This window comes from Rhopilema esculentum, chromosome 10, assembly GCF_057945365.1.
Source record: "Rhopilema esculentum isolate cy_ngs chromosome 10, ASM5794536v1, whole genome shotgun sequence".
In the NCBI taxonomy this organism is placed as follows: Eukaryota; Metazoa; Cnidaria; class Scyphozoa; order Rhizostomeae; family Rhizostomatidae; genus Rhopilema; species Rhopilema esculentum.
Genome location: NC_142824.1, coordinates 10,178,111 through 10,202,768, shown reverse-complemented (window position 1 = coordinate 10,202,768; position 24,658 = coordinate 10,178,111). Strand labels below are relative to the sequence as shown.

Below are 24,658 nucleotides of genomic sequence, written 5' to 3'. Positions count from 1 at the left end.
GGAAATCAGCTTTAGTGACAATACTGGATGTCAATGATGCGGAAATGATGTACTGATCTTGATCGCAGTGAACCAGTTTCACTTTGGTTGCGCTTGCTTGAATCTGTCGTAATTAAAAAGAACCAGGACTGGCCAAGTGACGATCAATAACATGTTTGTTTTGTTGATATTTAGTCTTCTAGCGTACCATACGCCCGTGGCATCTGGACATCCGCAATGCTTGGACTATCTTCCACCGTTCCAATCAGCCAAACCACTAGGCCTATGCAAAAAAACATCTCAGTACGGCTGCTGTACGTCTTCAAGAGATAGAAGCCTTCAAAATTTTTATGATTACGCGAGGCATTATGGCAGGGAAGCTGGAGCTCCCAAAGAGTGCGAAGAATTCTTGCGCACTATAATTTGTGCAGAGTGCAGCCCATACGCAGCACATATTTTTGACGCAGAAACTCCACCGGCAATCAAAACAAACTATTCAAAGAAGGACGAAAGATTCCCTGGCCTATGTTATTCATTTTGTTTCAAGTCATTTAAAGTTTGCCGCAACATGCTCTTGCGATTGCCTCTGAGACCAAGTTTTCGGAAATTCATAGAGTATTCTAATAGCAACGACTTTTGTCAGTGGGCTGTACCAGCAGACAAAGATTACTGTATTCCTCAAGTCAATGATTTTGTTATAAGTAGAAGTGCCAAACAGCCACAAAAAGACACCAGAACAATGTGCGTACAGCCGGTTTTGCATAAGCTATTCAACCCTCTGGCTGCTGTCCCAGCTAACGATGGAACAAATCGTCTTTTTATTGGAGAGCAAAGAGGGATGGTTCATGTTATTGATGTGAAAGGAAATTTGCAATCCAACAGACCATTTTTAGATTTGAAGAGAAAGGTGCTAAATTCTGGCCAAGCTTGGGATGAAAGAGGTTTTCTTGGCATGGTATTTCATCCAAAATTTGCTAGCAATGGAAGATTTTTTGTCTACTACTCATGCCAAGGTATTCAATAGTTTAGAAAACTACAATCTGTATCATCTTGTTTGTTTATTGCTACTTTAAATAGTGGTTCCACCATTATGAATTCTCTGCGTTACATAGCGAAGCACTATATTACGTAATATTTTTAAAATGATATACGTTTTCTTGGTTGCTTGGCGACATACTTCATTTAAAAAGCCTTGAAATAGGGTGCGTTGTAAACCAACACAAATTTTTCTGGTTTTTCTTTTATGATATATGTCTATTATTGACAAGTTATTTATACTGGATATAACAGAGCCACAGAATAGATATTAAATTTCGTTTCTGCGACAGAGACATGGCTTAATAATAACTCTTAACACTAGATAAAACAGATGTTGTAGTTACTAATGAAGGAAACGAAGCTGGTTGAATATCTTACTTATTACCCATCTTGTGGAAAGCATCATGTTGCTTTAGGAGACGTTTTCCTTGTATTTTTTCACTTCCTCGTTTTAATAACAGATGACAAAAATGTCAGTCAGAAGACCAATCAAACAGAAGATGATGATCGACATTGGTTTGACTCCCCGAAGCACAAAATCAGGATATCAGAATTCATTGTGTCCAGTTCTGACCCTAATGTCGCTGATTCAGAATCGGAAGTCGTCATTTTGGAACTGGAAGAGCCCGAGGCCAACCACGAGGGAGGAATGATCTTTTTCGGTGATGATGGCTATTTGTATATTGTTACCGGTGATGGTGGCGGTGGCGGTGATAGGCACTGGTCAATAGGGAACTCGCTTAACATGTAAGCCAAAGTAGCACCCGGTTAGAAAAAGCTGGACCTCCCTAGGTTTCTTTTCCTTTCAGCTTAATACACCTTTGCTGTAGAGCTGAAAGAGCCAGGGAATACAGCTATTTTTCTTTCTTTATTTAAAGTTGGTACAATCTCCAGCTATACTCAAGCTATTTGCGACTACTCGAAATAGGGACTACCAAGAGTGTACTTTTATGATATGAACAGGGGGCTCTTAACATATATTCAAACATACCCAATAGATAAAGAGAGATTGGTTGCTTTTTGCCATTAAAAAAGGGAATTTCAGCCAATGAACCCCTCAGTAAAAAAAACCCTGGTGATCATTACCCCTATCTGCTACATCGATTTTAAGCCTTTTCTGATTCTCTATTAAAAGAAATCTTCACAAATCTGGTAAACAACCTTAATTATCCTTTTCGTTTTAGGACAAATTTGCTTGGAAAGGTTCTGAGGGTCGACGTAGATGTTTACGATGGACGTCGGTACAGGATACCATCAGATAACCCTTTTATTGAAACGAAAGGGGCAAGGCCGGAGATTTATGCTTATGGGGCCAGAAACATGTGGCGTTGCTCGAAAGATCGCGGTGATCCAATTTCTGGGAAGGGAAAGGGTAGAGTTTTCTGTGGAGATGTAGGCCAGAACAAATTCGAGGAGATTGATATAATCGTCAAGGGTGGAAACTATGGTTGGAGAGCCATGGAAGGGAACGAATGCTACGACAAGACCCTTTGCATTTCTAAACTCATGAGTAAGTAACTCTACTTTCTATGTTGCCTTTCTAGAAAGAAAGTAAGAAAAAGTAAAGTTGGAAAGGTATGAAAAAATATCAAATAGTTAAAAGAAAGGCTGTGTCAGGGGAGGGGGTGGAGTCCAAGAGACAAGCCTTTTTTCAGGCCTCCTGGTCTCGACAGAATGCTTCTATCCTTAGTAAGCTGCCTAGAAACAAACGTAAAGTCGATTCAGCATTCTTTAAAGAACTGAAATATCTTCCTTTTCATTTCTTAGACATCTCGAAGCTTCTCTATTCTATTCTTCGCTATTTTATCGCTATTCTTACTTCAGTTTACTTTGACATCTAATTTTCTACAAGAAACAAGAGAGTTATTTTCTTTGTTCTTCAGTTATATTTTGTTTTTCTATCTTATTTATTTTCCTTTTCTTTATATTGTCTTGTTGAGCATACCCGCGGAGCGTAGCCTGCGTGCGAACTTTATAAAAAGGAGAAAATTTCTCCAGTTTTTAAAGCCTGCACGCAGGCTAGCGGAGCGCCGAGGTCCGCATCTTGACAGTCCTAGAAATTAAAATGAGACTTTCAAAGAATTGCTTTAAAAATTATCAATGTATAGGGAAGACTATGGCTTGGTAGATCCTTGTGATAAAAAGCCATCGCTGGGTCAAATAAAGGGTGCGTAGCAATTGAATAACTTTCAAAGTATTTGTGTGGCCTACTTTTTAAGGTGAAGTGTTCTGTGCTGTGAATAGTTAGTTTCATAAACGATACAAGATCTTAGATTTTAGATAAAATGTCTTTAGTAGCAGGGGTTTTGCATCACGTTAAAAGTCATCTTCTCTAATGTTCATCCTTTAAAAACGAAATGCTTTGTTCCGATGACAAGTTGCAATGGAGCTCAATAACTTCACCATTTGATTGCGTCGCTGGAACATAATTCTTCATGCTTGTGCCCTTGTGTCCGGTTGCATTCTTCAACCTGATGTTCGGGCTGTATCTGTCAGCTGTGCTAATGAGTGTGGTGTTACCTTTTCGTCTGTCGGGTTTACAACGAAGGCAGATTATATCCCAGAATCCAGTTCGAAAAGACCTGTGTCTTAGGGCATAGATTACTGGGTTCAATGCGGAATTCCCATAGCCAAAGAGGAAAGAAATTGTTGGCAAGTAGAATGGAATCGGCCGGTTGAGAATGCCAAATGCTATGTAGACGACAAAAGGCAGCCAGCAAATGATAAATGTCAATAGTATTATGACAAGTGTGTTGACCAAATCACTTTCTGAGGTTGTTCCTGCGCAGTCTGTGATGGCATTCGCTTTCAGCCTCCGCAGATGCTTTCTTGTCGTGCAATAGAGCCTTGAGTAGCAAAATACCATTGTTACCAATGGGATAATGTACCCGAAATTCAGCAGCAATATCATGTGCGACAATGTTGTTGTATTTTCTGGAGCTGGTGTTGAGCACTGATGCCTGCCAGACTTGTATACATATTTGCTCCAGCCAAACAGAGGCCCAGCAGCAAGTGCTATAGATATCAACCAAACAAATGAAAGCATGATCATTGCACGCTTTTTGGTAACAATACTTTGCATAGCATACACAACTGCGATGTACTTATGTATGCTTATTCCACACATAGTCAAAATAGAGCTGATGAAGAATAGGACTAAGGAAAAACCGTCAACGTTGCAAACAGCTGCGTTCCGAAGTAGAGTTTCGTCAATTGCAGCTGCGATAGCTAAAGGTAAACAAACTAGGCCCACTCCTAGGTCTGAAAGAGCAAGGTTTGCAAGAAATGTACCCGTTACTGATTTGAGCTCCTCGATTTTGCGTACGCCCAGCAGTATCAATGTATTCCCGAATAATGTCAATACCATCAGTAAACACATGATGATGATTCGGAGAATCCGAAGCCATGCTGCATGGTGTTGATGTTGCTCACTGCTTGTTCTGTTTATACTAGTCTCTCCTTCAATTGTTGTAATTGTAGCCGTTGTTAGGTTCAACATTTTGCTACGGTCAGTAGTATGCTTGCTAGAGAAACAGGCTTTCTTATCAAACGGATAATCTCTCTTTTTGCATGTATTCTAAAGGCCTTTTGCGTATGATCAAATCAACATTTTCTTTCTTGTCAGTGTATCACCCTAAAGTATTTGCATCGTATCAATGTATCATGATATTCGTTACACACCAGCAAACGCCCATTTGATAGCGATTTCACTTTGTTTACACCTTGCTATTTCAATTGCTGTCTGCCACCATCCGTTTACTCAATGCATTCAACAATATTGAACGATTTTTCTCGATCAGCTGTCACTGAAATCTTGCAACGTAAATCTCTTTACTTACTAGGCCGAACCTCATTCTCGCGGGATAAAATCAAAATAATGGTTTTAAATAATAGCAAGACGCCCTAGTAAGACGCCCTAGTTCTCAGCTCTGTTGCTACTGAAAGATTCTCCCACCAGACTGCTGGTATCATGCCAGCAAGCACTTTATTGACCATTAACAATGAATAGGCAACGCTGCTTTCTGATGTTTGATGGGATTTGAAAATCTAACGGCTATGTTATCAAACGGTCTGGATTCCTTCTTTATTTCGTAGGGTGTTCCACTTATTTTAAAAATCATGCGAAATTTTTTAGAACAACAGGGATATTTAGAAAATTATCACTAAAACAAAGCAATTTTTACCCCAGGTTTGCAAGATTTTTTACTATTTGATCACGCCGTTATATTTACGATGACATTGAATTTCCGTCTTTTTTCAGCTCAAATCCTGAGAAATCTCTATTATTATGTACTCAAATCCTCAATGAGACCATCTCCTGCATATCTTTTCTTAACCTTATAAACCAGGATTATTTCCAAAGCTCCATTCAATTATCTATCAATACAGACATCATTCAAATCTTCTAAAACAGAGCCTATTTCCTATTCAAGTGAAGTACACACATTCACTACTGGTGTCGTGTATTAAAATTTTGCTCCGACAAAGTTGAGAAGGGTTTTGTTGGTATCTGACATACATTGCTTCTATTTTTTCATTATTAATACCACCATTATAAAATGAAATGCTATGTACAAGCCTTATCAATGGTAATTGCTCTACGATTCGATGAAATAGAAGAGTGATTGGTTTCCTGCAATGATATTGTTTAGTTACGTCACTGGCTTTGATCTTTGTGATTGAATGAATCAACAATGGCCCGAATAGCAAATTTGGCTCTTATAAGCTGAACTTGACGTAACAGGCTTATGAATTTTAATATAAGTAATGTCGAAAGAATACAGGATTAAGAGAAATTCTATAACTGGCAATTATTTGACAGTTTCAGGAGTTTGACAGAAACTTCTCACGTTCATTGAACGAGAGCAGGGGCGCAAATTAGGTGTGACACTCCCCTAATCTTTCTAGCCAATCCGTCCAGCCTCCACAATTAATTTGAGAAGTCGATCCATTTCATATGCGAGTCGGTCCTTCTTGTAATGACATCCCTATAAAATTGATTTGATTTGCAGCCCTAAATCTTTTTTGCGATAAATCGATAAATCGACGAGCGATAAATCTTTTTTGCAAGAGATTCGTCACCTCGTCATCTACTTGACTACAGCCAAAAAGATCCGTTGTTCATATTCAACTTTACTTGCGTTGGAAATTTTCTCAATTGTACGTGTCTCTGAGCACAAATTGTCGAGGTTTTTTTTACCCACGAGCTTCTTCCAAATTTATGGACATATAGAGGATATATGTATGTTTTTCATACGGTTTGTTATAAATGAATCAAAGGCAGTGTTTACAAAGCAGTGTAACATCTTCTTAAGGGGTAGCCTAAACTGGTAAACTACAAAGCACGCTGATATCAAAACATACATTGTACAAGCCCGCGTGTAAACTCTACGATTCTCAACTTGGCTCCACTGTTTCCTCCTATTTCCTACCTCTCCCATGAGTTGAATTAAAAATTAATTGTCTTAGTTAAACTCAATTGGAGCCAAGTTGAAAATAGTATATTCTGCATGCAGGCTAACACCGTACATTAAAACAACAATCTTTGACTCGTAGTTGGTTTTGTTTAGTACAGATTAATGCAACGATTGATTTGGCTTCAGTCGTGTACATGTACATACGTAAGTGACAACCGCATACCTGCAATCGAACAATGAACCACAAGATAGGCAAATCTAGAGTGATAATTAAGTTGTCAGCTTTGCTTTACTGTACTATGACATGGCAGGGTAAATGTGTTACGAAGTATTGGTACTGGCCACAATTGGTGTCACTGTGCTTCTACTTTCAATTACTATAGATGTTAAATATGAATTATTGACTAGAAAATACTGGGTTAGTGAAATAATTCTAAACGTAATTATGTAAAAAGTGCGGTGACTTGTGTAAAATTTTACTCGTAAAACATGATTCAAATGAAAAATGGTGAATTTCAAATTCAAGCATGTGAGAAAGCGGAACATTTAATGAATTATTGATTAGAAAGAAATCTGAAAAGTGTACAATTATTACCTTTAATTGCATAAAAGAAGCGTGTTCGTGATATTCAATCAAATATTTGTAAGGTCATGATTAGATATTTCCCAAAACAATACCTAATCAAACATCTTATGCTTTAATAAATGACGCAATAGCCTTAAAGACATTTGATAATCATGTAGGCATTCAACGAATTACTAACAACATTGGTAAATTTATGTGACAGAAATAGCAATTAAGTTCCATAAAAAAATGCACGAATGCTCAAACTCCATCAAAACAAGTGCATCTTTAGGAAAACAATGCCTAGAATGATTTTGCCACATGTAGAAATTTGGCATCTCTGTAACCATTTCCTCTATAGCCTCTGAGTCTTATTTTCTTACTGACACCGATCACCTACTTTCACGCCCTCTTCGAGTAACCCATTCTTTTAACAGTCTGTGGTTGCATTAATTGGATTTCAAAAACGCTATTCTAGACTAAACCAATTTTTCAGTTAGAACATTTGGCTTTAGAACTTTAATAAGCCCTTTTTCAACTAGACTTCATTTCAGAGAGCTGTTAGGTAGAGTTTCCAAAGTCATCAAAAGCCAAAATGTTCTAACTCACTGAAATTCGTACGTAAGACAGAGAAAGATCATAAAAAACAAAATTATTTTCAACAGAACATGTTTTTTAAGCATGACTCTCTTAGAATCACGTGAAGATTGCTTTTTTAAAACGGAAACAGTTTCTTGACTTTGAAATAATTTCAGTTCCCTTGTCGTAGAGTCTTTTATATTCTGAAATTATCTAAGACAGCTTTTTATAAAAAGTACTATAAGAAATGTGATCTTTGCTTGAAGTGGATCTTATATTACCTTAACACTGTATCGCATATAGCTATCACTAAGTTATTCTGTTTTGTAAGAAAAGTACAAAAATGCCTGGTTTATTCTGGTTTGGGTAAAACTTCCCTTTTTCCGATGCATAATAAATATACCACTTGGACGAAAACATCTACACTTGGTGAATCCAATACACCGTAACTAGATGAGACGCCTTCATATTGTATGGACTAATATAATCGTCAAATGTGGGATTTATTTGTTATGTTTTCAATATGTTTGATCTTTTGAGGAAAGGATTATTGGTCAGGCTCTAAATCTTCTATCTTGTCAATTTATCGCCCTAGATATCGCATGTTAATGGTCATATAGGTAGAATTTGAAAACCATGTTTCTCTTGAAAAAAAATTCATAAATTTGTTGCTAGTTGATCTACTGTAGTCGAAATACCACAGTAAGCAAGGTTGAGTGGTGCGTCATAAACATGCTTTAATAGACAAGATACAAAAAGCAGAGTTAGGCAGCTAAAGCATCTCCGACAAGAGCACCAAATGCAAAACAAAATGTTCCTAGAGAGCTATACTATCAGAAAGTAATTTTTAAAGAAAAATTTTCTATTTTTCAGAGTCTATATGTAATAACATGTTATGACTCAACAAGGGACCAGTTGGAACGAAACCTAGGAGACGTAGAGAAGTGATTTTGAAGATAAAAGAAAAGCACTAAGATGTCTTGTTCATTAACAAAACTTGCATACCATATGTTTTATTTTATTTTCCATCTACGTAGAGGATAAGAGGAAGGCGGCCAGCTAGACATCACAAATTGATTATCTGTGTTGTTAATAATTAACGAGTTCTGGACAAAAGAAGTGTATTGTTATTGCTTGTAGCTATGAAATAGCTCTGATGGTAGTTAACTTCCTCAAATCATTCGCTGGCAACGGAGATATAACATAAGAGTGTTAATATGTTTTCTCTTCTACTATATATACAGCTTTTCTTATAACTCCAATTCAGATGGCAGCAATAGAGACATTAGATTTGAATATTATTGATATGAAGTAATCTCTAGTTACAAATGGCTACAAAGAAGATCAATTATATTTCTTTAGAGACAGGGAAGGTCATTGCAATTCTGCATAACAGTTAATGATCAATTCATGTTTAAAGCATCTGTAGATTATCGTTATACTGACTTTTTCCCACTGTTTTCGTTAATTTCCAAGGTTATAATCAGGTTATCGTTTGAGAAGTTATAATCAACTGGGATGATGAGACGTCACTTTTATGCAAGAGGTTAAAGAATGCATGTCATTATAAGCAGGATACAAAGACGACGATTGACGATCACATATAAAGTTCTTTTGTAGTGAAGAAACTCTTTTTAAAGAAGAACAGGCTGGAAAGGATAGACAAGCAGGAAAATGCATCGAGATTTCAGCTGGATAACAATTGTTCAAACGATTGCTTTTATCAGCCTTTCTGTGATGGCAATTTGTGGAAATATTCTCGTGTTATATTGCACTTCACGAATAAAAAGAATGCAGACAGTTACAGGGATATTTCTTATGAATCTTGCAGTCACCGATCTTGGCGTAGGGCTGATAAGCCTGCCAGTTTCACTTGTATCTGCGCATAACCATACGCTTTTGTCCAATAAATGGTTCTGCGACCTGAACGGAGCCAGCATGGTGATATTCTTACTATCATCGCTACTCACTCTAACTTGCATCAGTGTTCAGAAGCACATGTGTGTCAGCTACAACATGCGATCACGGTTTGACAAGAAAGTTGCAATACGCTGCATAATTGCCTTATGGTTTATTTCAGTTGGTTTTGGTCTGGCGCCTGTAGTAGGATGGAGCTACTATGCAACAAGCAAAGATGGTTACCAGTGCGGACCTTTTGCTTGGGAAATTTCTGGAAGAACCTACAGTGCTTCAATTTTTATAGTTGGCCTTGTAATTCCTGTGAGTGTTATGAGTTATTGCTACGTAAGATTGTATAAGACGACAAGACAGCATAACACAAGAATGAGGGTAAGTGCAGTCACGTCCTCACCTAAAGTTTCAGTGCGCCAGCAAAGCGACAGTAGACGCACGAGCCGACAAGAAACACGAATGATCAATACGTTTATCATTATTGGGATAGTCTTCCTGCTTTGTTGGTTGCCTTCAGGAATACTAGTAATGTTAGAGTTTGCAAAAGTCGAAGAGCCGCTCGAGTATGAAGTGTTTGCATTAACGTTGGCATACGGAAACTCCACTTTGAATCCAATTATATACGCTTATCGGCATCAAGATTTCCGCAGAGGGTTCAAGAACGTTTTGAAGATGTGCATACCAAAATTCTGTAGAAGAGAAGATGAAGAAGCACGTGGAGTAGAGATGCAAGTCAATGCAGCTACAATCAAGCAAGGCACATCATCAACTTCTCTGTGAAACAATAGTAATGGGTCTGGTGGGAATTCAGTTGACAGGATCTCAACAAACAAGGTAAATTCATCGCTGGTCCGTCTTGGAATACATTTAGAATTTGCCGATAGAGTATATCGTTTTCTGATGACGATATCTAAACAATGCTTGTAAGTCTCTTCTAACTACATCTGTCGCAGTTTTGCTACTACCTGAATCCTTCACTCTTTGATGGGAAAAAAGAAAGCATATGGTAATTAATAGTTTTGATCAGACCTGCCAACTATAATTTTGACCAAGATTGAAAGAAAACAAGTATAACAAGCAAAATTCGGGAGCTTTCGAGCTGGAAGGTGATAAGGACAAACGAGGAAGCTGTAGTCAAACGCAGCCATTGGTCCTGCAAATTCTAAGACTATCAAAAATGCTGAATATTTTGCTGCACACAGAAAACACAATTTTGTTGGATGCTCTCTTTTACTTTCAATCTTGAAGCAACTATAATCTTGGAAACTATTTATTTCTGAAAAAACAATGATTGACTCTGTAATTATTGACAGTGCTTGTACGTATATGACAAATGTTGTGCCGAGAAACCTGAAAGCAAAGGCTCAGGACCCGAATTGCTGATGCAAACTAATGCCAAAAGTTTGCGCAGGTTACCATGAATCATTAACTACTTATAGTTTCATGTATATACTAATCGCTTCAAATATATAATTCCAAGCAGATCAGATTGGTAAATAAAGGCTTTGTTAAATATAATTTCATTAATGAGACTGCTCGAGCTGAGTATGCAATTTTATCAAAATTGAAATTAAATGCAAAACTCAAGTCGATCATTGTTGAGATGGAGGCAAAAAACATAACGTTGTTGAGTTGCCTCCACACCCATATTTACAAATATTCCAAAACTTTGCATAATACGCTATAAATACACTATAAATACACAATACAGAACAACACAGCATAAAACAGCACAATACACTACAATATAATACAATACAACACAACACAACACAACACAACACAACACAACACAACACAACACAACACAACACAACACAACACAATACAATACAATACAATACAATACAATACAATGCAATACAATGCAATACAATACAAATACAGTACAATGCTTCTAATTTATACTGTAAATTCTGTTGCTCCAGATTTCTTGTCGAATTGGTGTATTAAAAGTTGATATCAAAACTAAAAGCACCGTTTTTAGCATTTCAAGCACTTCAATAAAGAAGTTCATTATGTCTAAAAAATTTAAGCAAAAATCGAAAATTATCCCTAAAAATGCTGAAAGTTTCAACATTAACCATCCTGGACAAAGTCTTTGGAACATCATGCTGTTTATTCAAAAATAGCTATTCCCGGTAGAAAATACCGCTGGAAAGCAAATTTTCAAAATTGCAGCTAGGCTAATGTTTATGAATTATTTTCTCAGAACACAAGTTAATCGTTCGTGCTCCGGTTGGTAATCAGTTGCTGCGAAAAATGAGACCTTTTCCTACTTTCATGCGAATTCGCCTGTGATAACCTAAAACCAAACTGCAAATGCCTCGATATTTTTGCCAACAATACCCCTACGAAGTTCACGTCGTTGAAATATTGGCTCGAAGCAACATTCTTTGAAAGGGGAGAGGATGATGCAATAGAAAATGTTCAAATATTTAGTGCAGTGACTGATAGACTGACCCTCACTGACTAACAGAAAAGGTACAAGCATTCTTTTGACTCGGCTCAGCCTTTATTACGTCATCATTTTGATTTTTAAATTTCTCCTTTTGCATCTATTCCTAAATTTGTCACTCTTCATGTATGTCGTCTAGGGTTTTGATTATCCAGCATCTCTCATAGTCGAATACAGTCAGAGATATTCTTAACAAAATTGTCAGAGAAGAACGATAAAGAGAGGCATGAGTTTTATCGATTCATGTCACAGATGAGTCTTTCATGATTCGACCAAAAGTTATTTCTTCTGCGTGAAGTAGGTATGCGGGGAGATGGGTGGTGGTTGGTAGGTTTCGAAAAGTTTTTCTCAACATAAAATTCGATCCAAATCTTGTTTCTTTGTAAGGATTTCGCAGTCAGGCCTTCATATTTTTACATTGCCTATTAGAAATTAATGAAGTCTTGAAGATTTATCGATGATATCATTTATTGAGGGAACTGCACTAAAATTTAAAACAACATTTCAATAAACATTTTAAAACATCTGAACATAAAATTTTGCAGTCAAAACATTTGATATGAAACAAAACCTGCTAATGGACTTTCTCTCTGAGGGGCAACGGCTCTCCATTGACCTTATTTACGACGCTTAAAGCAATACGGACAATATGTCTTTAATTATTTAAAAATGTTTAATTTCCTTTGCATTTGAAACCCGATAAAGAACACAGGGCTATGAATCTTCAAAAGCAACCAATTTCAGTGATATAACGTTGATTGGCAGCGCAGAAGCAGCAAAGAATTTCCTAAATATATTTCACAAAACATAATAAATTTTACTGACAACTGGTAAGAAACATTTGAGAAAAAAGGATGGAAAAGACACATTGAAAAACACATGTTATTGTGTTTAGATGTAGTGTTTTCCTTCAAATTTATATTGAAAAACGGAATCCTATGATATCAGAGAAATGCCGCATAATATCTGCAATGAAAACTGCGAAGATTTGTTTTTCCAACATTTAAGGAGAAACAAGATTAATCTAGCATTCTTTGTCTGCACAGATCTGGTCTACAATACCAGATAACTTTTATTCCATTCAAAGAAGCCTGCTTAACTTCCAAAAAAAACCAATTGACTTGTCACCCATTCACAAGGTCCGTCTTCGTTTGAATGGTGCAAACGAAGAAATGAAAACACGTACCTACACCTGCAGTTTGAGAATGTTTCAAGTAGTCTTCAGCAATGTCAAAATTATGCTCTGCATTGAGAAGTTATACTTATAGAGTACTTAAGAGATGACGTCATAAAAATCAATTCTATAATCTATTGAGAAAATCCATTATGTATTTCTAAGAATATATTATATTTTTGAACATTTTTCTCTTCTGACCACTTATCCTGAAGGAACACTTTAATATACCACTAAATGTGCAACATCAATTACAATTGCTATAAAACAAGTCTTATATTTGTATTATCTTACCGAATTTTTAAACTATTTAATCTGATTTTTCATTTTCAGTGGCATTTGAAAATGTATTTAAAAGTCAAAAATTACAAAAATATAATTTTTTATAACATTGCACTCAAACACTCTATTGCATTATTTGTTTTTTAAAATGTTTCCCTAAAATTTTAGCAGAATCAACTTCAAGATTATGCAACTATTATGTTTTGGAACTAATTATTATCATTTATTTCTATAAATATAGACTTATAATTTTAATGACTTTGACTACCCAAATTATTATTAATGGAAAATGGCAAACCTATCAGAAAAGAAATTACGAGGTTTCAAAATTGTTCTTGTATTGTACTCATAATAATCTCTAAGGGTGGTTATAAATTTCAGTACATTTGTCTAATTTTAATCGATCGCGATTCTAAAAAAAAACAATGAAATTGTAAACTCCCTATTGTGCAAAAACATATCAAATAAAAAGAAGCTATCTTTTTCAACGAAACGCCCATAACAAAATAACAGAAGGCAGAAGCCATTTCACTTAAAACTTTTGCCATCACAGTTATAAGCTGACGCGGTGCCACCAATTCTGTACCATAATCGAAGTATGGGTTTTGAACTGTATTGTTACAACTGCAGCATAATTGAGATTTTGGCCTGTCGCATGGACAAAACCTTGCTTTCCAAAATTAAACAACACGAGTTATCTTGTGGCAGTTGCGACAGTCTTGAATCCGATGGATCTATGATTTTCCAATCCAGATTTCATTTGTTTAAAAATGCTTCGAGGTACAATGTTTTTAGTGCAACTCTCTTGGGTATTGATCACAGTATGCTACTTTAATTGACTCTGCCCTCTTCCAACATCAATAGACAAACGGGATTATTTCACTTCATTTCTTGCCTTTGTGGTTCTTCTACGTTATCAAATTAATGCTTCCGAACTATGAATGTCTTGTAAACGAATATTCACTGTAAAAACATTTCTTACACAATGCTCATCGCCTGTTTGCTGATTGTCTGCATTCTCGGTCATACGGCATAATTTTAAAATCGAAAGTTTGAATCCCTTTCGAAACTCGCGATGTCTCATCGCATACAAAATTGGATTGACTGCTGAGCTGGCAAATGCAAAATCTAATACTATGTCTTCTAGATAGGGTGGATAATTTGCCTGTGCTATTTCCATGCCCATGTAGATAAAGCACGGAGACCAGCTGATAAAAAACAATAGCATCATAAGCATTAATGTTTTTACCATACGACGTTCAGCTGCTGAGACACCGGGCCGTTTTGAGAAGCGCGACCGAGAAATGCCACTAGCCTTCATTTTGGACATATGCGCTCTTAGGAAGATTAGAATTTTGCCATTACAGTACATCATAGTGATTGTCGGTACCACAAGGCAGCATGTGAGTGAAGCTGCTTGATATGTAAGACCTAGCAGATATCTTCCAGACGGTGCACACTGATGGCCATGGGTACTATGTGCGTAAGAATCCCAGCCAACAGCAGGCGCTGATGCGAACAGTAGAGATATCGTCCATGTTGCTAAAATGCCATACAAGGCATGCTTTCTAGTAAATCGTGGCTGCAGCGAGTATCCTATTGTCATATATTTTTGTACACTTATCACAGCCATTGTTAGGAGCGAAGAATCTAAAAACAGTATCAATGAAAATCCCGTCATGTTGCAGAATAATCGACCATGCACAAGATCATGATCAGCCGTTGTGGCAATGGCAAATGGTATGCAGAAGATACCAACTCCAAGATCTGTTGTTACTAGACTTATTAACAGCATGCCAGTTGTATTTTTCATTTCTTTAATTGACAATAGGCAATGCAACATCACAATATTTCCAAAAACAACTATGAAGAATGTAAGCGTCAAAACCACAATCTGGATCGTTTGTACTGCTACCCCTTGGTAGCTTTGTTGTTCTAGGCCATGTGAATCTGGCATCATTGTTACATTAACCATCCCATGTAAAGTGTACACAGCCATACCCTACTAGAGATGGCGATGAAAAGATGGAACCAACAGCTATAACGCGATTTGCATGCATCTGATTATTCAGCTGTAAAAGAGACTCGTTTGGAATTTAATCTGTACGGATTTGAGCATAACAACGGGCTGAGAGATGTATATTCTTATAAAGGTTTTGTCGGTACCGTCTGATACTCAAATGCCGACACCTGTATTTCAGTATTAACAGCAGCTTGATTCTATGAGTATGAAAAGCACATATCCCTACGCTTTTTAACAAGCGGATGAGATTCAATCGAATTATACAATATGACAGTTAATTGTTCTTCCTTTTCTTTTTTATACTAAGTAAAAGTGCTCTAACACCGAAAAGGCAGTTATGATAACCAAGCGCTGCTCGTAATCGGCACAATGGGCATGAATTAATTGGGCGCAAATTCTAGTTTTTTATGCATTACATGGGCTTGCCATTATGCCACCACCTAACTGTTATTAGGATTTTCACAGTAAAGAACACCATTTGTTTTGTTTGTCTTTTTGCGATCTATTGGAAATGAAGTTCTTGCTAGCAGGTATTTTGGTATCGACATTTTTTGCTAATTTTTAATTCACAAATCTTGACGAGTTGTTTATTAGTTGACATTCCAGTACCTTCTGTCTGTTGCTGTCATTATTGAAACCTCGTTCCCATGTAAGTGGGAAAAGAGGCTTCTTAGACATCAAACTTTGCCGTACCAAAATTTGCCGTACCATTCACACATTCACAACGATGCCAAAACTGAGTACTCGACAATTTGCTAATATTTCCTCATCATTTATCTAAGCTATTTGATAATTGCTGTACAAATCTCAGTTATTTTGCCACTTTAACTTTGTTTATCGTTCTTTCCTGCACTCTTTTGTTATAATTTTCTTTTTGAAAGTTTCTCATCACCAGCCAAGCTGCTTTGAATTATTTTATTTGAAAGTGTCTCTCACAGCATTATACATTGTATCTTACAATCATAAGCGTAAGATACCCATGAATAAGGCAAATTTTAAATATGTATCCATATTATAAATATATCATAGAGTTGAAGAAAATAAGACTACATGGTTTATCTCTACAAGCCTGTTTCGTGAGTAACTCACTCTTCAGGAGATGTTTATATATATAGATATTATAAATATATATTTATATATATAGGAAATAGGCTAACGATTCCTCATTGAAAGGATGAAATGCGTTCCGGAAAATCATATATATATATAATTTTACTTATTCCAGTTACGCATCTGGAGGAACAGATTGCAAAAAATAATTACTACGATTCGCGTTAGATTGACTAGTATATCCCTGATGGAAAGATTTATATGCCAACTGTCAAACCATGCAGGTTTAACGCCCTCAAACCAAAGAATAGAGAATAGGGAATATGTAACCTCCCTTTTTTCGTTGCTCAAACTAAGCCATGCAATGACTTTGCGATAATACTGATAATTCAATTACACTTTGCGGGTACTTTCTAATTTGATTTGAAAGCTTTCAAATGAAATCTAACATAAAGTCCTTTTGCAATACGTGTTTGCCTTTTAAGAAATAGCTGAAATATATATTTGCCACGTCAGAGAACAAATTGGGAAAACCAAGCAGGTGCTTGTTAAATAGGCAAGATTTTTTGATGCACATTCCGGAAATTGTGGAAACAAACAGGCAGATATGACGTTAAAAATGGCATATTCCATAAGTAAAGGTTTTCAAATCTGAAGTTGATCATGCTTTTTTCCAGCTGCTGATGGCAAAATCACGTTAAGGCTCTTTTCTGTTTTTAAGAGAATTGCTAATTTTTTTACGACAAATCCTCTTTTCTCTAGCAATGCGAGACTTTGGGAGAGGTTTTGAGAGTTTTTTGGCCCCAAATGTACCAAAAGCACAAATAGTGAAAAGCTTTCATTTTGAATAATTGCTTCTATGATTTAAGACGCCAAATGCTTTATCATTTAACTGGTCTTCGGTCATACACAAAACGAACAAGGTTTTAGGCAGAGACACCTATGAAAAAAATATCAATGAAGAACAAAGATTCTATTATATTTGGCTGAACTTATGAGCGTAACTGCATCGCCTCGAGGTCGGCACCAGCTGTAGGGCACAACAATGCATTTTTCAAACATCATTGCGAAATCTCTGTTTGTCGTTCATCCTGAAACTAGGTAAATCCTTCTAATCTTAACTAATGCAATCAATGGTTTGGCTAAATCATTTGTCAAAAATGCATCCTTTTCAATAGTTAGCTTTTAACACAGCGGCTGTTTGCGTCATAAAAAGAGCCTGGGTCTTACGTCACGTGATTTGACAGCAAATACTATAAAAAGATGAAGACGATTGCGCTCGAGAAAAATATGTTTAAATAATACCTGTAATAGTTTGCTAATAATACCACCATGAAAGTACACGGTATGGACTCTGTGGTTATCAGTTTAATTGCAGAAGTCGCTGAATCCAGGCATTTGTAGATGATGAATGAAGGTGAAATAAATTTTGATTGCGGTGAAGTAGATGAAATAGCTCTTTTCTCGAATCTGTTTGTTTTGTTTTTCTCAACTCCTGAAGCCTAGACGTACGAATACGCACTCCAGAGCTGAGTTTTTCTGCTGAAGATGACAAATTTTCTCAACGATACCCTAAATACCACTCTAAGTCCAACAACGACACTGACACCAAAAGCAAACCACGAGCATCAAGAGCATCACGATGCACTTTGGTTTTTCTGGCTACAGATTGTTCTTCTTAGTTTATTTATGGTAGTCGTAATTATTGGCAATTTTATGACATTGTATTGTCTAACTACGATCAAGGAAATGCGGACCATCACTGGGATTTTTCTCACAAACCTGGCGATAACTGATCTTGGTGTAGGCTTTATTGCACTACCGCTATCACTAGCTGCGAGTGTAGAGCACTTTCTGCTGCACAAAAGATGGTTCTGCATTCTCAATGGAGTTGGACTTGTTCTGTTTGTTGTTGCATCGCTTCTTACACTTGCTGCAATTAGTATTCAGAAGTATGCAACTGTTGGATACAGATTGCAGAGTACCTTCACGAGAAGGAAAGCTTATTGTACAGTATTGCTGATTTGGATTGTCGCGTCAGTGTTTGCGGTAGGACCTGCAGCAGGATGGAGTCGCTATTCGTTTAGTACAGGTGGTCACCAATGCGCCCCTTACCTCGATAATGCTTCTGGTGATTCATACTTTTTAGCTCTGATTGCAATTGCTATCGTGTTTCCTACAATTACAATGACATTCTGCTATTTCAAACTCTACCAAATGACACGGTCCCATCTCCGTCGCATGAGAGCAAGCGCAATTGTGCAAGGAGCTAGTCGACCAGATTTGGGCCTCCTTAGTGCTGTTGAATCCCGTCTTGTACATACATTGATCATCATGATGGTTGCATTCTTCTTCTGTTGGCTCCCCGTTATCTTACTCTTTGTTTTGAAAGTTTCTAATGTTGAAACGCCACACATATTCGAGACACTTGTATTGTTGTGTGCGTATGGCAACTCGGCAGTGAACCCGATATTATATGCGATGAGACAGCGTGATTTTCAAAGAGGATTTCGAAAGATTTATCACGCAATTTGCAGAAGTTATCAAATAGAGCAGGAAACTAGTCATTAGTTTTTGTAGCCGTTTTTTGCAAGGACAGGGCAGCGGAGAGAACGTTAAATGAAACTAAAGAGTTTTATTGCGCCTGTTCCTGAATACATAACCATTGCAGTCGTCAGATTTTTCGTAACATCTTGTTCGAAATGGAGATGCGGTTAACGTTATTGTTTAGAAAAAATTGAATCAAGAAAATCGTTAGCACCACCGCTGTGATTTGAAAGCTAAACATGTAACTTGTAATATCTTATTTATATCTCTACGTTAATTTAGTTTATTTTAATTTGACTTTATTCGCATGACGTAATATCGAGATGTTAGTATTTTTCACCTTTACTTTTGTAATATTAGGTTTCTAGCTGTATGTTATTATCAAGAATGGATTCATTATACCCAATACTACGTTAAAGTAAAATTGTAAGTAAGAAAAGGAGTGCAAATTGGCGATAATAACAATAACTATCACGACAATAATATTAATAGAATGACAAAAATAGTAGAAATAAAAATTGTAGGAAAAAACAGGAATAAATGAAATACTAAAGATGAAAATATAGTAATGACAATTACTCGGTATTTTTTAATACCGTGCATATTAAAAAGCTGTTTCTTTTAAAGATCCAAAGACTAAACGAAGTTGAATTTGACATTTTGCTATATTCACATATAAAACATTAACACGTAAATATGCAATATGAAAATCCTAACAAGTGCGCGTGCTCGTTTTGCAGTAAGTAATCTGTCTTATGAAATCCTTGAAGTTGCTTTATGATAGTCTTAATTAGTGTGTTACTGAGAAAATTGAAGGTAAAAAGAGCCGAGGAAGACCAAGACTAGCATATATTTCTAGCTTGTGCAAGTGTACTGGATTGAGCGAAGTAGAATTGTTACGCAACACAAAGAATAGGATTGTGTGGAGAGACATGATCGCCAACGCCCGGATCGGATAAGGTACCCACAGAGAGAGAGCGTGTGTTTTCACTATTGTAAAAACCAACATTAAATAATCTATACAATACAATCAATCTAAATAACCTGTTGATATCATTAGTACTAAATGCTTGCGCCCTTTAGACGTCACATTGCGCTTATTCTTCAAAGCTACATGCTCATATACAGTTTATTCTTATGAAGATCTTTTTGCCTAGCGACGGTTTTGACTCTTAAAGATATCGTTTTGCAAAAACAGGAATATTGATTATATTATCGCTACCATTTCGTTGCTACCACTAACAACATTGTTCATTCTAGAATTCTGCTATTTTTTTTACTTCGGTTGATTATTTCCTGTCTCAAGCTATCGAAAAACTGCTGCCAAACGTCCCTTGATATAAAGCGAAAAGTTAGCAATAAAAACCTTGCCTGTAAAAGACATGCAATTAGCAAGTTAGCATTTACAGTTTGTGTGCAGGCGATTGTTGCAAATAACTTTTGCAGTTTTTACTTGGTGCAAGCCTTGTTGAAAATGGCATGAAAAATACCAGAAAATTGACAGACGATCATCAACAAAAAGTGTCGTGCTATGTTGTGTTAGATCATCATGTCCCAAAGTCAGTGTAACAGGGACTATTTAACATACTTATTAGGGGACATTTACCCCTGCAGCCCCACTGACTTTCCATTGTTTTAAACAAAATACTATTGTCTCCCTCTTTACATGGACAAGGATCTGCTCCTGCAGCTAATTCCCATGGAATATGCTATGCATTGTAAGTCGTTTTCATTCAAAAATCTTTGAGCCACGAAGATTTAAGGCAAAAAAAGTCAATGGAAAATAGCTTCAGAGCTTCAGAAAAAGCTTCAGTATTATCAGTCAGGCATAGCCCTATAAAGATATAGTTCTATATACTTTACACGACCTTTTGGTTTTTAAAATATAATTCATCCAGGAACACGGTGGACCAGTCTTTTTTCCCAAAAGTTTGCTTAAACGTTTTTGTCCTCTTCAACAACAGCAACGTTATTCTTGTTCAGCCACAGATGATAATGACCTTGATTTTTAAGAATCAGCAATGTTCCAAAGAAAATTTTTTCGCATGTGGTTTCATTAAAAAAACTTTTTTCAAGCAACGATAACTTTTTAGTAGCCGTGAGTTCAAGCAAGGTAGCTGGAAACGTTTGCTTCATTTCAAGGATACAATGAACTGTTTAAAGGAAAAAATCAGGCGTGGATTTAACCCCAGCTTTCCTTACTACCTTCTTATAAAAATCCCTGTTATTCAATTTGTAAATGCAATGGCTTAAAAGTTGTTGGAAGTAGCTGAAAGTCTGCATCTTAGATTCTCTTGCCTCTTCTAACTCTTTCATGTGTCGTCCTTGCGACTGCTGGAATGCTCCTTAGCAGGGACGTCCACAATCGCATTGCTGGTAAGGTTACATTGAAAACATCAAGGGGGAATTGCTGAAGGAGTCAGACTTCAAAAACGATTCAAATTATGCTCTATGGCTTAAGGTATAAATAAAGATGATGTGGTACTTGATACACGTTCTACATTTTTGTGTTAAGTTAATATTGGAGTTTGGTATGTCGATATCTTTTTGTTGGTTGCAGAAAACTACAAACCCCCGATTATTGTTTACAATCACACCGTTGGTAAATCTATTGTCGGTGGCTACGTCTACAGAGGGTGTCAGAATCCGGCATTGCAAGGGCGCTATATCTACGCAGACACTGTCTCTGGGTATGGCAATAACACGAATTCATTTTCTCTATTCGTTGCAATTATATTCGCTAGAAATGAATTAATATTCTCATGTCAAAGCCATAATTTTTAGAGTAAAATCGTTAAATGAACAACGATCGTTTAAATTGATCTTTAATATTTTGCTATATTGCTTGGTCGTCTGTTTTTGTTAAAGTTTTACATTATGGAATCGATTGCAAAAATTGAATTCAAAGCGCATTGTTTGTTTGTATGTCGCTAACGGTTTTTCTTTTAAAGAAGCAGCTGTTTTGACAAAATTGTAAAGCGATAATCTCACTGCCGTTTATTTTTATTGTAAGTCGTATGTTTGCTGCGGAAGAAGATTTGAAGACTGGAAAGTGGATCTCTGAAGAGATAGTGATCGGAAACCAGAGCATGTGCAACAATGCATTGCAGGATCAGCACGCACCGCACATCTTGTCATTTGGCGAAGATGAAACCGGTTTGTTGAATAGACTAAACATAGCTTAAAGCTGGCATTAACCTAAGAAAAGTTTCATGTGAAAATGCAAATAGTTTGCTGCTTTAATACTCTTAACAGCAGAACTATATTCAACAAAAAGAGTTTTGTATGCTAGATAAAAGTTCCTGTATGCTAGATTATGGCATGTTGTTGTGTATTGGAACTGACAATCAAAATCACATGTTACCAATACATTTTCTCATAAATCCGTGTATAAAATATAGGCAAGCGACGCTCATTCTGAAATACCGCGATGTCAGTGAAAATATCTGCTGTCACTTTCATTGCTATTCGTTTCTCGGACCGGATTGTTGCAAATCTTTCTGTGAAGACTTCAGCGCGACCTTCTATCCAGGCTTTTTCAATCTATGCGAGAAAATGTCTTTGCAGTTATACGTAGTGAATATATATTGCAACGTTTTCAACAGCTCTTCTCTCTCTGCAGGTGAATTATACTTTGCAAGTGTCTACTGGCCCTCAGCGTCCCAAGCTTTTGGTGCACTTTACAAACTGGTAGACCCAGTAAGGTATATACGCATTATTTTGATTAAATATCTTTAAATCAAGGTGCAGTTGTATCAATCAAGGAAGTACATTCAAGTACCTTTGCTTATTCATAAAACTTTCATGAATGATTAATGGCAAAATGTTTCCAAAAATTATTTAGCCCAAAAAGCACAGAGGGTATCAAAGGAGAGAACGGGAAGAGTTCTGAACCTCAACGTTTTACGGAACGTAAGGCCTGTGACTTTTCCCCAAACTTTTCAAGAAAGTGCTCAGGAGAGATAAGAGGATAGCCGAAGAAATTTTCTATCAAGAATACAACAGCTAATTATAACAGTCAAATTAGCATTCTCTGGAAAATAAATGTAGTGAAGAGCACTCCTCTCGAAGGAAAGGTGGGCACCCGAAGATAATGAGCACTTTGTCCAACCCTTTTTTCTCCGCATTGTACAAAGCCAAACCTGTAAAAGGTGTAGGGCTCTTTAATAGATCCCCCCTTGTCGTATTTATCTGAGCTCCCCCTCCTCTCCCCCCAAAAAATTCGCTTTTTCATTTTGTCGACAGTCTACAACAACAAAATGAAAATTCTTCTTTCAGCCATTCAGCTTTTGTCATTATTTCACTGGATCATTGCTGTTTTTACAAATTTGTATTTGTCCTCTCTCTGACAGACGGAGCGATCCTGAAATATGCAGAAGCTTTTTTTCCAAGCCCAGAGTATTAAAGAACGTTAAAAAACGCAAAATTGATGACTCTCAAAGTGTAACCGGTGAATACAAAAAGCCGAAACTGGAATGCAATGATACTAGATATTTCTGCCGTTTTATGAATTCGCAGTCGTGGTTATGCAAGAGGCATCGAATTTTGGGGCAACTTTACTGCAAGAAAGCATGTGGATATTGCAAACGTGTTTTCTAAGAAGCAGATGTTTGTCAATTTCTAGCTTCCTGTACATACCTTTTTAAGCTTTCTTTTAGTCTAAACAACCTTCTTATTATCACTGTTTGTAAGGCTTAACCGAGAATGCAGCATTTGTTAAAAAAATTCGAATCTCTTAATGTATTCACTAAACCTATTTGTGTATTCAGTAAACAAAAAGCTAGAAATCTATTGAATATCAACAGTTGCAGAAATCCGCATCTCATTTGCAAAATCAACCGATGTTAACTTATCTATTATTCTTTAGAATTTGTTCGAATTAAAAAAATTCATAGTTTAAAGAAACTTACATGTTGGATTTTGGAATTTTGATAATTCTACCAAGCTTGTATTGCCCTCGAAAATCTGAAATAGAAATGGTGTAGGGTCAGCAAAATTTGTATGCGGGTTCTTAGATAATTCAGTCCCACTCTTTCAAGTGTTTTCACTTGCAAGTACAAAACCTGGAAACGATTACGATTACCAGCATATTGAAGAAATACAGTATTCTCCCCAATTAGCGGACACCGTCGGGGCACCAGCAAGGTGTCCGCTAATCGGAAATGTCCGCCTTTTGGAAAGTTTTGCAATGTAAGTCCCAAATTTGAAAATAGATCCGAGTTTTTTATTCAAAAGGTGTAATCAGTGGCGGCGCAAGGGGAGGGCTACAGCCCCTTCGTCGGAAGCATTTAGCCCCCCATCGGAGGAAGTTATTGGAAAGAGGTTGAATCGTGGAGGTGGCTATGGTCTGGAGATTCCAGTAATTTACCACTTTCGTGGACGAGAAAACTAAGTAAACTGGGCTGTAAAGAAGCTTGAAGCTGTAAAAAACCAACTAGATTGTCGAACGTCAAAGTTTTTGAAACAGATATTTGAACAAATATTCATTCGTCTAAGCTGTTTGTTTCCTGGCTCCTAGTTTTTTTGTAGTGTCCGCTAATTGGAAAGAAAAAGAAGTCAAATTGACTATTTTGTGCAAAAAATATTTTCCGTTAATTAGAGTGTCTGCTAGTTAAGTGTCCGCTTTTTAGAAAGT

At 36.6% G+C, this 24,658-nt stretch overlaps 6 protein-coding genes across 6 annotated transcripts in view; 3 read left to right on the top strand and 3 right to left on the bottom strand.

The window, feature by feature from the left end:
- The first annotated feature begins 151 nt into the window (after nt 1-151).
- LOC135690919 (HHIP-like protein 2) lies at nt 152-23,837 on the top strand. Its single transcript, XM_065208618.2, has 7 exons — nt 152-992; nt 1,479-1,764; nt 2,202-2,527; nt 21,584-21,713; nt 22,037-22,179; nt 22,646-22,727; nt 23,376-23,837. The coding sequence occupies exons 1-7, from the start codon at nt 152-154 to the stop codon at nt 23,620-23,622; spliced, it is 2,055 nt and encodes a 684-aa protein (XP_065064690.2). The 3' UTR covers nt 23,623-23,837.
- Nucleotides 2,527-7,552, bottom strand: LOC135690992 (adenosine receptor A3-like). The gene has a single exon (XM_065208704.2). It carries the CDS (start codon nt 4,514-4,516, stop codon nt 3,350-3,352), a length of 1,167 nt encoding a protein of 388 aa, XP_065064776.2. The 5' UTR covers nt 4,517-7,552; the 3' UTR covers nt 2,527-3,349.
- LOC148959288 (octopamine receptor beta-2R-like) lies at nt 9,253-11,041 on the top strand. The gene has a single exon (XM_089110678.1). The coding sequence runs from the start codon at nt 9,253-9,255 to the stop codon at nt 10,267-10,269; it is 1,017 nt and encodes a 338-aa protein (XP_088966804.1). The 3' UTR covers nt 10,270-11,041.
- On the bottom strand, nt 14,320-15,402 carry LOC135691000 (galanin receptor 2b-like). The gene has a single exon (XM_089110677.1). The coding sequence runs from the start codon at nt 15,400-15,402 to the stop codon at nt 14,320-14,322; it is 1,083 nt and encodes a 360-aa protein (XP_088966803.1).
- LOC135686063 (adenosine receptor A3-like) lies at nt 18,025-19,047 on the top strand. Its single transcript, XM_065202217.2, has one exon. It carries the CDS (start codon nt 18,025-18,027, stop codon nt 19,045-19,047), a length of 1,023 nt encoding a protein of 340 aa, XP_065058289.2.
- Nucleotides 23,838-23,872: 35 nt separating the features above from the next.
- The window catches only part of LOC135690937 (uncharacterized), a 29,878-nt gene continuing 29,092 nt past the window's right edge, over nt 23,873-24,658 (bottom strand). The window contains exon 15 of the mRNA XM_065208636.2: nt 23,873-23,988. Coding sequence (XP_065064708.2) covers nt 23,961-23,988 — 28 coding nt within the window. The 3' untranslated portion in view covers nt 23,873-23,960. The remainder of the gene's footprint in view (nt 23,989-24,658) is intronic.